This window comes from Capsicum annuum, chromosome 2, assembly GCF_002878395.1.
Source record: "Capsicum annuum cultivar UCD-10X-F1 chromosome 2, UCD10Xv1.1, whole genome shotgun sequence".
NCBI classification, from domain to species: domain Eukaryota; kingdom Viridiplantae; phylum Streptophyta; class Magnoliopsida; order Solanales; family Solanaceae; genus Capsicum; species Capsicum annuum.
Genome location: NC_061112.1, coordinates 126,667,570 through 126,681,730, shown reverse-complemented (window position 1 = coordinate 126,681,730; position 14,161 = coordinate 126,667,570). Strand labels below are relative to the sequence as shown.

At 31.4% G+C, this 14,161-nt stretch overlaps 1 protein-coding gene across 2 annotated transcripts; it reads left to right on the top strand.

Annotated features, from left to right (window-relative positions):
• The first annotated feature begins 4,495 nt into the window (after window positions 1–4,495).
• Window positions 4,496–10,234, top strand: LOC107859312 (GDSL esterase/lipase At5g45920). 2 transcript variants are annotated; one of them, XM_016704277.2, is made up of 5 exons: window positions 4,496–4,841; window positions 5,337–5,558; window positions 8,805–8,872; window positions 9,005–9,169; window positions 9,838–10,234. In XM_016704277.2, exons 1-5 carry the CDS (start codon window positions 4,743–4,745, stop codon window positions 9,998–10,000), a joined length of 717 nt encoding a protein of 238 aa, XP_016559763.1. In that variant the 5' UTR covers window positions 4,496–4,742; the 3' UTR covers window positions 10,001–10,234. The 2 variants fall into 2 exon arrangements, with proteins under 2 accessions (XP_016559763.1, XP_047262852.1); XM_047406896.1 differs by having other exon boundaries at window positions 4,606–4,841; window positions 9,691–10,234.
• The last annotated feature ends 3,927 nt before the right edge of the window (window positions 10,235–14,161 follow it).

Here is a 14,161-nt window from a genome sequence, read left to right as displayed (position 1 = left end):
TGTTGTTATTGTGTTGGTTGGAATCTGTTGATACACAAATAGTCTTATATCAATACGGCATTACAATATCCATTGTTGTAACGCTCTGTGAAGCGTATTTATATGTATTATGGTTAGCTGACAGGTTTTTGATAGGCCTATTTACAAAGGAAACTCTGGTAAAATTTTTTGAAAATTTTGAGAGTTAATAGAATTTTAAGACCACATAATGGATAAAATGAAGTGGAAGTTTAAATGATCTCATGAGTGTCTTAGATAATTCTTAAGTAAATCCTTAAGAAAAAATATGTTAGGAATTGATATGACTAGCATGAATAAGTTTGATGGTGTTAGCTGAATTGAGATCTTTCTTTTTTATTGGCCAGATCTTTTTGTTAGTTTCATTGTCCTATTAGTCTATTTGGGTTTAACTAAGAGTAGTTAAAAAAGAACTTCATTTCCTGAAAAACAGAAAAGGGCCTAATTTTTATTGAGTCAAAGTTCCTAAGCTTTCTTAATATAATTCATCATTTGAGGAATTAAAAGTCTTATCATTTTGAAAGTGCCAGTTTGATAAGTATGTTTTTATCCCCATTTATAAGATGAATATTGAGGGAGATTACCACAGGGGGCAAACTAGTTTGTGCATTCTGGAATCTTTAATGTATTTCGTAGTATTTTAATTCAAAGATATTGTTGTCATCTCTTTTACAAAACAACATTAAGATTTCTCAAATCATTTCTTGTATTTTAACAAGTTAGAATTGAAACTTCGCTTTATTTTTTATTTCAGGGACAGGTAATTTCATGATGGAAATTGTTAGCCCTGAGAAGTTTGAAGATATTTTATGATTTTCTTTCTCATATGTATATCACATTGATTTGTTACCCATTAAAAATTATATAATTCTCTTCTGGAGAAATATATTTTAATATCGTCTTTGTACCTTTAAGTACTGTAGTTGTATTATTGGCAACGAAGTAGACAATATATAATTTATATTTTTTTTGGGGGGAAAAAGTGAGTATTAGTGGCGACCCATAGTCGCCACAAACAAGGAGTATTAATGGCGACCCATAGTCGTTGCAAAAAGTCATTTTAAAAAAAAATAAAATTCAACCTTTTGTGGCGACAAAAGATCGCTACTAAATCATTATTTTGTGACGTATTTACTTGCTTTTTTGTGGCAACTTTTGTCGCCACAGAATGTATGTTTTGTGGCGACTTACATATGTCGTCACAAAATACTTTTAGTTACGGAAGTAATTGCTACGACCCTAATGTCGCTGCTAAATATATTTAGTGGCGACTTTTGGTTCTTTTGCGGTGACTTTTGTCGCCACTAAAAATCAGATTTCTTGTAGTGATAACACCTATACGATATGAACTAATAACTTATGTACCAATTTTATTAGCATCATATATAATATTTAGAAAAGCGTTTATTATAATATAGAACCTATACTTTGTCAAGGTGATGCACTTATCCTATAAGTCGTACAAATGATCACAAGATGACCTTCCGAAGGCAATCTAAGAGAGTATAAAACATATGTTGCCCACATACTCATTGCTATGATCTCATATATGTAACTGTAATCGCAATCTATATCCAGGTACACCCCGCCCAGGGGTTCACTGTGGGGGTATGCCCGCAGGCCATATATGTCATATGTTGGCTCGAGTCAGGGAAAACCAATACAGGATGTTTCCCAATTCTCCATTGAAGCTAGGAAATTAAAAAAAAACATCTCCTTAATGAATCAAATTAGTGGGATGAAAAAATCATGTATTAACTTTAATATCTTCTTAATTTGTTTAAAAGTTATGAAATCAAATTTGCTTTTTGTAATTAATTTTTTTTCCATCTTCAACACCATTTACTTAATCATAAGTATATGTAAAAAGAATTGCTAATGAAATAGTTCCGGGAACAGATACACAAATTGACAGAGTAAATTCCCTGAATGGTCACCTATGTTTGGAAAATTGCCTACAAATATCACTTTTGTTTTATTTAGGACAAAAATACCACCCAACTTTTTTTTTTTTCCTTAAAATATACTTAACACTTCAAAATTTTTCTCTCTCCTACTTAGAATGCCATGACATTTTTTTTTTTTTTTGATAAATGTATAGCTTATCAAACTTATTTAACTAAAGTTTTATCCTAAATATACATGATATATTAATCATTGAAGATTAATTTAATTACACCAAAAGCTTGGGTTATTTTATTTGATATGTAATCTTCAAAGTTTCTTTTATTTACTTATTTATTTCACCACTTAATAATAGTTTTAAAATACAAGTACTTATACGAATTGATACAGTAATTTTTTTTGTCGTTTATCTTATATGCTAAAAATTCTTAAAATTTAAAAGAAATAAAATGATGGATTTCATATTTCAGACATTAAGTTTGTTATTTATATGAGAATAAAAGAATTAAATCTCCTTTATTGAAGGAAAGAAAAATTATGTAGTTTTGAAACAAATTAATTTTTGTAAGAAATATCAACAAAATAATACCTTCTTTAGTACTACTACGAATGAATTTTTAAAATATTACTCAATCAATTATTCTTTGCTTTTGATGGATTTAGAATGAAGTACAAATATAAATTAGTGTTTAATTGTATAATAAAATAAAATATAAATATAATGATCACAAAAAAAGTGAAAAAACTAAATTAAAAATAATAATTTTTTTTCTAAATTTTTATGTCTTATCTTACGGATTTACTTGATTTATTTATCGGTAATTACTTGTAAAAAATCTACAAAAAATAAAAAATCATCTATTCACTATATATTTATAAAAAATTATCTTGCATAAAAAGTTGCAAGTAATCTATGTCCAAATTAAATGTTTCAGGTAATAATACATATTAAAATTTTCTTATTGAATTTTTTTTTGGCAATAAAAAATACCGTAGATTTGCCATCAATACTTTTAAATAACAAATTATATTCTTTTATTCTCTATTACTCTATATTTGAAGGCAATATGATATCTTTGAATTATATTAATAAAAAATTTCTTTTGTATAATCCAAAAAAATGGATTTTATACTTTTATCCTCATATAAATAAAAAATTTAATGTCTAAAATATAAAATTCGTCGTTTTTATTTCTTTTACATTTTAAGAATCTTTAGTATATAAAATCAAAAAATTGAGTACCAATTTTTATAAGTACTTGAGTTTTAAATATAATTAAGTGGTGAAATAAATAAGTAAATAAAAGAAACTTTAAAAAGTATATATCAAATAAAATAATTCAAACTTTTGGTATAGTTAAATTAATCTCCAATGATTAGTATATCATGTGTAATTTTTTTTTTAAAAGAAAGAAATAGGATAAACTTTAGTTAAATAAGTTTGATAAGTTAAATAGATCTATTTATCAAAAAAAGAATTTTTTTTTTTAATAACATGATAATTTAAGTAAGAGAGAAATTTTTTTTGAAATGTTAAATATATTTTAAAAAAAATAAAAAGAGTTGAGTGATATTCACATCAAAATAAAAATGATATTTATAAGTAACTTTCCAAACATGGTGATGATCTAGGAAATTTACTCCAAATTGACACATAGGATAAAGTAATTCTGTTTTAAATACCCCACTTCCCTGCATCACGTAGCTGTACTATATCTGACAGTTACCGTCCGTCCGTCTCAATTTATCTACTGTAACTACATAAGCATTAATAGTATGATTTAAAATTTAAAATTATATACGTATTTTAGAATATTTATGTAACTTTAAAACTAATCAAATGTCATTTTTAATCAAAATTTCGTGTCTATAAAATCTTATTCTCTCCATCATAATTTATGTAGTACAATTAGAAGTCAGAGCATTATTAATTTTTTTTAATTAAAACATTTTGTACGTTTTTAAATATTTTGAATTATTTTTTATTATAACTTATATATTTAAATATATAAATTTTATTTTTACAAAATTAAATTCTTACATCTCAATTTACTACATCAAAATTCAATGAATGGTGTACTTGGAGTCGTTTGGTAGAGTGTATAAGAATAATGTAGAATGATATATTTGGAGTTGTTTGGTAGGGTGCATAAAAATAATTCAAAATATGGTGTGTTAGTAATGTTTCTATTAGTAATGTTTGTATTAGTCATGTTTGCATTAGTTATGTTCGTATTTTTTCTATGCAGTGTTTGATTTAATATATTAAAAATAAAATGAATTAAATAATTTTTTTTAAATTTTTTTTTGATAAAAATATCCTCCATATATATGTTCGAAAGAATATGAATTTTTTGTGTGGAATAATAGTGTCTTTAATTATGTTAATACATATATTAAATCCATTACATTATTAATATCATATATTTTAAAATATTAATAATATATACGTTAATACATATAATAGAGTGTAGCATCAATTATATATAAAGTGCAAAAGTATGTCAAATAAGATATTAATAATAAACATTAAACTAATACATATATATTAGATTTTTACTACACTTTACCAAGCAAAGATTGGAAAAGAGATCACGAGGTTTTGGGGGAAAAATAGAAAACAGTGAATGCAGCTTTTAAAGTACACCAGTTCAACCTTTCAACTTGTAGAGTAGACCCCTCCCTTACTACAACCAATCATCACTCTTCTATATTTAGCCCATTACTTTTTCAGTTTCACTTCATCCCAAAATTCTTCTTCCTCTTTCTCCCTCTCCCTTTTCACTTCAATCTCGTCATTCCAAAAGGAAAATAGAAAAATGAGACCAAAGATTTATCTGTTTGGAGATTCCATCACTGAAATGTCCTTTGAACACGGTGGCTGGGGTGCTTCTCTTGTCAACCACTTCAATCGCACCGTATGTATCTTTATTTTATCTCTTCTTAATATTCTTGGAGTCGTTTCATACGTGGGATGAATTAAAATAGAGATGTCCAATTATTACACTATAGATGGGGTGTTAAAATAATCTTGATATTAACTAGTACTAATTTTGAGATTATTATTGTTATCCCGCTTATCAAATGACTTTTTTTTTTTGGAATTTAAGTTTGGTGCATCTTTGGGTACTTTTTTTGTTACACACCTTCAGGTTACCTGCTGGCAGATCATTCATTTCTCAATTAAAAATATAAAAATGGATGAACTGCTCAGGTGTAAAAAAAGTACTCCGACGGTGCATTAAATTAAACTCTTTTTTTTTTTGTTTTCGGGGTCTATCAGAAACAGTCTTTCTACTTCTTCGGAGGTAGCGGTATGAACGGCGTACATCTTATCCTTTCCAGACATCATTTTGTGAAAATACACCGAATTTGTTGTTATTGTTGTTGATGATTTGTGGTTTTGTGTATAGGTGGATGTGGTGTTAAGAGGGTATAGTGGGTATAACACAAGATGGGGATTGAAGGTGTTGGATAAAGTGTTTGCAGGGAGTTCGGAATCGGAATCGGTATTGGCTGTGACGGTATTCTTCGGTGCTAACGATGCAAGTGTTGAAGATAGATGCTCTGCTTTTCAACACGTACCTATTGAGGAGTACAAGCAAAATCTTCATTCCATTGTCTCCTTCCTCAAGGTGTACCATTAATACTCTCTTCCTCGTTTTATTTTACTTATTCCCCTATTAAAAATTTCATTCTACTTGTTTTTTATTTAAAATTACCATTAATAATATTTATGGTGTGATTCAGCACTTCTCCTTTTAACTAAAAGGTTTGGGGCTCGATCCCCAACTCTGAAAAATAAAAAAAACTTTGTGATCAGTTCTATATTGTTTAATGCGCTGACCGCAAAATCAAAGAATTGATCTCACATCTGCCAACTGGAAAAATACTGTGAGAAACCAAAAAAAAATAAAAAAAATGTCAAGAGGCCAAACAATATGAATATTCTTATCTCACTGCACGTGCAAATCTCCTCAAATATTGCACCCTTTTGTCTTCACGTTCATGGATCTGATTATACATTGGGATTTGCAGTTTTTGAAAATTGATGGCAGCTGTAATTGTGCTGGATCGCATGCATCGATTGATCTCTTTTTTTTCAGAAAAAATTTTGTTAGGTAGCCAGTCGAATGCTTCTATTGTTTTTGTTCTCTTTATTTCAAAATAATTAAATAAATTATTAAATTATTTTTCTATATTCAAAATAAATAAAGTATTCATCATTTAAGAAACATGTTAAAATTTTCTTTTAATTTTATCCTTTCATTTAATGAATTTTTTTAAGTACTTCACATTTTCAAATTTTTTAGAAAAATAATTTTAAAATAATTAAAAAAATAATAGTAGAAAATAACTTATAATTATTTTTTAAGAAGTGTGTCATACTCCAACAACTCAACTTTTGGAATGGAGGGAGTACGTAATATTAATTAAGGTAAGGTGGAATGCTTCTGTCGTTGAATAAGTTAAGCAACACTGATCTGATAATCTTTTTCTTTTTTTAGAAATGTGTTTTCTTGTTTTTGTGTGTTGTATGATTCTTTTTGTTTACCATTACTTACGAAATTTTGATCACTAAATTATCTATCTAGTTGATTTGCTTGGAATAAACACCAAAATCTTTCGAAAGGGACAAACATAAGTAGAACACTTTCATTAGAAAACAATAAATAATTTAATAGAATAAGGTTTAAAGAGGTTGTGTGATATTTTTTGCTTCTTATTATAATTCAAATTAGTAAAAAAAAGTTTAATCAACATTTTAAGAAATATTTTTGTAACTTGCAACTTGTAGCACTTTTCCTATAGTTTCTTTTTGTCTCTTTGAGTATCTAAATACATTAAAATGTTGAGCTGATAACTCAATTAAGTTTTGACATTAGTTATGGACACATTAGTTTCTCATAAGTTATATGCTTTTTTCCTCACATTTGATTGTGTTACTGTTCTTAAGCTTAGTAAATAATTCATCTCTTTAAGATCTCCAGAAATTCTAGATTTCTTATGTCATGAAGGCCATGGGGATGAAATATGAAATGTTAAATATTTATACCCCCGGTCTACATAGTAAATGACCCTTCAGCATTATTAAAAGGTAGGTGAAATAATATTCCATATTCCACAAAATCAAGTCTAGACAAGATGTTATACCAGAGGTGGAGCCCCAGCGCTATCTGTGGATTATATAGAGTGCTCAAACTCGATATATATTTGTGTTAAAAAATTCATTTCTATTCAAAAGGAATTATGGTGAATGTATAACTCAAACTAAAATGCTATCAACGGGTTATACTTGTATCTATGATGTAAAATATGCTTTTGTTTTGATAAACGTGGTGTTCGGGCCAATTTGCGCGCACCCGACTAATTTCACAGATGCCTAACACCTCCCACGAGCAAGAGGTACCAAGTAGGTAACTTTATTCACCAAGGTTAGAACGGATGGAAAGAAATGATCTAGTGTTTCTCTCTGTTAAGAATTGAACCTGAGACCTCATGATGTTCAACTCAACTTTATTGAACCACTAGGTCACACCCTTTGAGTGCTTACGTACGCTTTCTTCTACTCTAATTAGAACATATTATCATCAACTTGCATACAGACCCATTTTCTCTTCCTTTCACTCCATTAGGGCTTTCACCAAGCTCGGTTCTGTACTCCAGCAACGTCACTGGTTAGAAGTTTCTCGGTTGTATTCGGTGGCTGTGATAGAAAGAAACACTATATTATTTTGCATGAATATGCAATGATTAATTATGCCAACACAATCAACCAAGTGAGCCCTACAAGACTTGAAAAAGAAAGGAACAGAAAAGTTTGAAGCTAAGTGATGGAGGCCTTGATGTATTCTTACCGAGTGTAGTTGTCATGGTAAAATTGCGAGCCTCCCTTTTGTTTTTATTGATTGATCAGTATAAGCACTGAAGCAGGGCAATTTAAAAGTGTTCAATTAGAAGGCCCCAGTAGTTGCTTTTGTTGCTCCCCACTTATTTACTTGATAATATGCTACTTCTTTATGCAATGCATGGAGTGCCCTGTCATTTTCATGCAATTCTTGGTGTAAATATATAGCTCTTTGCATATGCCTAGACGTCATAACGCAATTTTGAGCTGTGCTTTTCTGCTTTTTCATCGATCCAAGAAAGATTTTGCTTGCAAATAATTCCAAGTCATGGACCAGTCAACATGATGAATCGTTAATTCACTATATTTATATGTCGTTCTTATTAGCATGGCAATATAATAATGAAGAACTGAAGATGACATTTCATACCTTTTTGCTTGTTTATATTTATATGTTTTACTGCACACTATTTGATCAGATGTATCTCAAGATGCAATTAGTTTTGCATGTAAAGCCTATTCTCTCTCTCTCTCTCAAACACACAGAGTCCGGTGTTAGCACAGACCTTTAATTTATGAAAGCTACTATAATGGATTGGAACTGCATACTTAACATTTGAGGCAGGCTTATATGGAATTCAATGGAAGATTGCCTCTACATGTTTGGTTTAAACCATAGATATATATATGTAACATTCTGAACAACTTTACAAATATTTTGTTTTGAATTCATAATCTCAAAAAACTTGTAACATGATTCCATAAAGTTTAAATGTTGAATCCGCCTCTACTTTTGGATGAACTTTTCTGGTTGAGGGATCTTTATCTAAGGGTCCAGTCACAGGAATCAAAGCTGAAATTAGAGTATAGACATAAAATTATTGGTGTTTGCTACCACCCAGGTAACGTGGTAGTTGTTTAATTTGATTATATATATCTTGTAATTTAATAGCCATCCATGTTTGTATATTCTCGGCTTAGCAGTAATAAGGCTATATATACTCATGTTGAAGATTCATTTTGGTATTTGTAGGGGAGATGGCCGACAACCGAAGTTATCCTCATCTCACCTCCTCCAATTGATGAACCTACAAGACTCCTGTAATCTTTCCATAGATATTTCTCGTGATTCTTTGATCCTAGTACAATATTATTTTACTAGTCTTTTGACAAGCTATAGTATTTTTAGTGCACTTTTCTTGAAACTCTGATGTTTAATTCAAGCATATGTAGATGTCCTTTTACAGAGAACAAATCGGGACTGCCAGAGAGGACCAATGAAGCTGCTGGAAACTATGCTAAAGCATGTCTAGCTGTTGCTGCTGAATGTGGGGTCTCCGCTATCGATCTGTGGACCAGAATGCAGCAAATTCCTGGCTGGCAAACTGCTTGTTTAAGGTAATACCCTCCCCTCTACAAGAAATGAATTTTTATGATTTTTACTTAATCATGATTCATTTGGTCTCTCCTCTGGCATGCCCAGAAATGATGCATGTTAAGGCTAATTTAAAGGACGTTGTTTTTCTGGTCATCTAAGCTGTTTCCCTATCATAAAATTTCAGTTCTTGTAATGCTGTATTTCAATCGTACATATCGGCAAGCATTATTGTCTACACATATTGACAAACATAATTTCCGGGGTAAATGTAGTACATAGTTGCTACTTGATCACAATTATATTCTTGTAGCTTTTCATATATTAAAACTTCAGTTGATAAAGCTCAAGTGTACATGAATCGATGCTAAATGATATTTTTAGAATATACAGTAAAAAATCTGTTTATCCTAGGACTCTCTTTTGCCCCATCTGATTTTGCACATATATTAGGTTTAACCGATATTAAGTTTAGTGTAGAGAATATTTACATTAAACAAAAGTAAATTTACATGTTGTAGCTTCTAACTTGCTTTATTTCCAGGTTTACAAACTTCAGTAAATCATGAATGGTTATCTGTAATTATCTTTTAGCTGACCACGGATATTGAAAATTTTCGTCTACGCTGGCCCCCTACAGATGTTAGATTCATTTCTAAGTAGTTTCATTATCCATTTTTTGACGTTGCAGCGACGGTTTGCACCTGACGCAAACTGGCAACAAAATTGTGTTTGAGGAGGTCGTGGAGGCTCTTAAAAAGAAAGGGTTTAGTTTGGAAACACTACCAGTTGATCTCCCAGTGATTTTTGATATAGATCCAAATGATCCCCTCAAGTCTTTCCAAGGAATATGAAGTGAAATATATCCAAAATGATCCCCCTCAAGCCCCTCCCCTCTTAATTCCCCTTTTGCTTAGTCAGTAATATATTTTGGAATTGCTTTTATCCCAATTTGAGATCAAGATACAGATTGTGTATTGTTTATTGATTTGAAAGTATGGATGTTCAAGTAATTTCTGGTAGTATGTCCTAGCTCAATGGAACATGTATTTTCTCATATATTGGTAGAAGTTGATTTACTTGTGGAACTACGTATTCTTGTTAGTAAGTTGCATATCTCAATTGGGGTCTGAAGTTAAGATTGATATTTCATATTTATAACATACCAGATTACCAGTCCGGAGTTTGAAATTACTAAACCAAACTACAGATTACTGCCAACCCAAATTTCTGGCAAAACTATCTGAAGTTTGCTTACACAAAAAAATAAAAAGAATAATACATATCGAGACTTCAAGCATTGTAATAACCTTCTTAGGTAGAGTGATGTTGATTTAACAAAAGACCGCGAAAGTGTAAATACTGTGGCTTCTGGGTTCATTTCTTACTAGGGAACAATTAGAGGGTAAAATGATCACTAAAAGCAATTGCAAGTAGGTGGTGCTGATAAAATTCTCTATAAAATTGCCAAGTAAACATAAACGATCAAGTTACTCAGGGCCTTGATACAAATAAAAGAATTCAATTACGAATGCTGATTAAAGAAAATTAAAATGATTGTTGATGATGAATATTTTAGTTATTGAGCAATGTAGAATAATCTGTCTTATTAAAGGACATTTTAGCCCATCCATTCTAGAGTGATATTCAGGATCTCTTAACATTTCGATTTGGGGATTCACACTTCTAATATAGTACATTTGTCGAAAAATATGTGGGTTCTCATTGGTGAAACAGGCCATCCGCAGGAGGAAGTTGCTTGGATAGTATGCACTCCCACTTATAACTTTAAAGTTGTGAGTTCGAATCACTAAGGGAGTAAAAAGAGTGGAAGCTTCTAGGGAGGGATAAAAATAAAAGGACATCCTATCACAAGTTAATAGAGGTGTCAAATAGGTGGATTGGTAATTTGGGGTGAAGCAGGTTCAATAGAATGAGTTAACAAGTAAGCATTTAACAAATAAGCAGATTATGAAAAACAAGGAAATAATTTATCTAATGTATTTAAAGTTTAGAAATATAACATGAAAATATATTATAGTTCGAAGATTATATAGAAGAAATTATAGTGGCATAATATATAAACAAACATATTTCTTCCGTTTCAAAATAATTCAATTGTTAAAATATTTTTTAGTGTTCAAAATAATTAAATTGTTCATTATTAAAGATACATGTTGGATTTTTTTTTAATTTGTTTTAACCTTCATTAATTAAATTTTCAAGGATGAGTTTCAATGATCATTACTAATATGTTTTGGAGTTTGAAAAGGGCAAAAATGAAAAAACATGACCAATTTATGTTTGTCTTTTTTTCTTAAGATATATATCATATTCCATCAATTCAATTATTTTGGAACAGAAAGAGTATAAATTTGACTCTTTAACTTTAAGATTGCAAATCTAAACATTTTTTTCTTAAGATATGTATCATATTCCATCAATTCAATTATTTTGGAACAGAGAGAGTATAAATTTAACTCTTTAACTTTAAGATTGCATATCTAAATACATTAACTCATCTTCATTATGTTAGTTAAATACCCTAGCTTACAAAAAGATCATTTAGACACTTTCAAAATTTATAAATATATCATTTTAGCATCGAGTGTCCCCTGACACAACAGTAACGAGTTGAGTTTTTTTTTTTTCGTTAAATCAGTTAGACCAAGAAAAAATAAAAAACTAAAAATGTGACCTTAGCAATTCTAACCTCCACACTAATTTGAGAATTAAAATGCACCCTCCACCCACCCACCCACCCACAAGGTCACAACCATAACCCCGTATCAAATGATCAACTAAACGTGTCAAATTCATGTAACTTCACCTAATTATCACAAATTTAATTCCTAAATGGCCATTCTAAACAGCACAAAGAGATGGGTAAGTTCCCACTAAAAATGACGTATATCTTTGTCCCTGCCGTCAAGACTTGTCAAGCCTAAAACTTTTATTTACTACTCGATCGTCTTATTTCGGAAATGAGACAAATGAATAGCCCTTTATGAAAACGACCATAATGAGCCTCTGCATGTCTTATTCATGTCAAAAGTACATATGAAAACAGTAGTCAATTTAAGAGTATATACTATATGAACTGGTAAACTTGTAGCCATGTGATCGATTGGGAGATCACGAGTTTAAATTGTGGAAACTATATATTAGGACTCTTAGTCATTTGTATCTATCTCTTGTATACATTGTATTTATCCGAAGAGGATAATGTAATTATCTCTTCACAAAGTTTCCATTATATATATAAATACAGAGGCAGGGCTCTAAGTGTGTTGAGCCATTTTACAAATATATTCTCATGGTATCAGATAGCCAAAGATCCATCTAATTTTTTTTCTTCTAAAATATATGGCTTCTTCATCTTCCGCTACATCCGTCGTTTCTTCTAGCGTCCCATCCGCTACTCCCGTCGTTTCTTCTAGCGTCCCATCTGCTACATCCGTCATTTCTTCTACTGTCTCAGATTCAACTTTTTCTGTTACAACTTCGCTTCCTTCCGTAAGTAGCACCTTATTTGGATTATCTCCTTCCTTTGACATTGTTTCTCTTGTTATACCAAATCTCTCCTCTGTTGCTGCTCTTGCAACTCCTAATGTCACAAATTTAGTGACTATTAAGTTGAGTTCTGCGGAGGACTATCTCACATGGTGCACTCAATTTACCTCTCTACTGATTTCACACGAGCTTATGGGTTTTGTTGATGGTTCAATCCCTCCCCCATCTCCTCTTCTTAGTGATGTATCTAGAAATCCACAACCAAACCCACTCTATCGATCTTGGATAAAAATCGATCAAAGTGTTCGTTCTTGGTTATTCGCCACACTTTCGCGCGATGTTCTCCTTGATGTTCATCTTCTTCCCACATCCAGAGATATATGGTTATCCTTACAACGTTGCTATATGGATGCGAGTCAGGCTAAATTTATTGAGTTGAAACATCAACTCACTACCTTGCAGAAGGACGATAATATGAGCAGTGACCACTATCTTCGAAATGCCAAACAAATAGATGATTCTCTTGCAGCAATTAATGCACTTGTTGCTTCTCGGGATTTCATTGATCACGTTTTATTTGGTCTTGGAAAAGAGTATGACACCTTGGTTGGCATCATTATGCACTTTCCAGGCCAACTATCCATTGAAGAGCTTCGCACCAAACTTTTACTTCATGAGCAAAGGTTGCAGCGATTCAAGGACCTTGACTCGCCAACAATGCACCAAGCATTTGCTGCACATTCTGTTTCTACAACTACTCCTCAAGATTCTAGCACTCAGTTTGGTAATCATACTGGCCGTGGCTGAGGTCGATCTTCTTCGTTCAGAGGTCGTGGCCGTGGAGGCAGAGGTCGTGGCTTTAACGGTCGTGGGCAGTAATTACAATTCAATTCCAGCAACCATAATACACGCATTAGCACAACTGGACAGCCACAGTTAGGTACTGGTGGTACTTACCCTGGCTCCTATAGTTCTCATTCTGTAAGTACTAATTCACCGTCCATGGGACTGCTTGGTTCTCACCCCTCTACCCTTACTTGTCAAATTTGTGGATCCCTCGGACATACTGCCTTACAATGTACTAATAGGTTTAATCATGCTTTTGTTGCTAATGATTTTCCTAAGTCTTACGTAGATTTGCAGTATATGCTCACATGACTCCATCTGAAGGTAACCTTTTGCACAAAACTCCATACACTGGCCATAATCGTGTTTTAGTTGGGGATGGAAAATTGCTCAATATTAGTAATATTGGATATACCCAATTACCGTCTACTTCCCGTCCCCTTCATATGCGTTCTGTCTTTCATGTTCCTCAGTTAAAACATAACTTAATTTCAGTCAAAAAATTACGTGATGATAATAATTGTGTTGTTAATTTTGACTCGTCTTCTATTTCTGTTAAGGACAAAGCCTCGGGTCAAACTCTCCTTCGGGAATCCAGTAAAGGTGACGTCTATCCTCTTTCATCCAAGTCATTGTGCTCTCATCCTCAAGCTTTA

What these genes read in the sequence shown, in the direction of transcription:
- LOC107859312 (XM_016704277.2), top strand. Translation starts at nt 4,743, where the DNA reads ATGAGACCAAAGATTTATCTGTTTGGAGATTCCATCACTGAAATGTCC. An exon ending in GATGAACCTACAAGACTCCT is followed by an intron (nt 8,873 to 9,004) that starts GTAATCTTTCCA and finishes AAGCATATGTAG; the next exon opens with ATGTCCTTTTACAGAGAACA. An exon ending in TGGCAAACTGCTTGTTTAAG is followed by an intron (nt 9,170 to 9,837) that starts GTAATACCCTCC and finishes TTGACGTTGCAG; the next exon opens with CGACGGTTTGCACCTGACGC.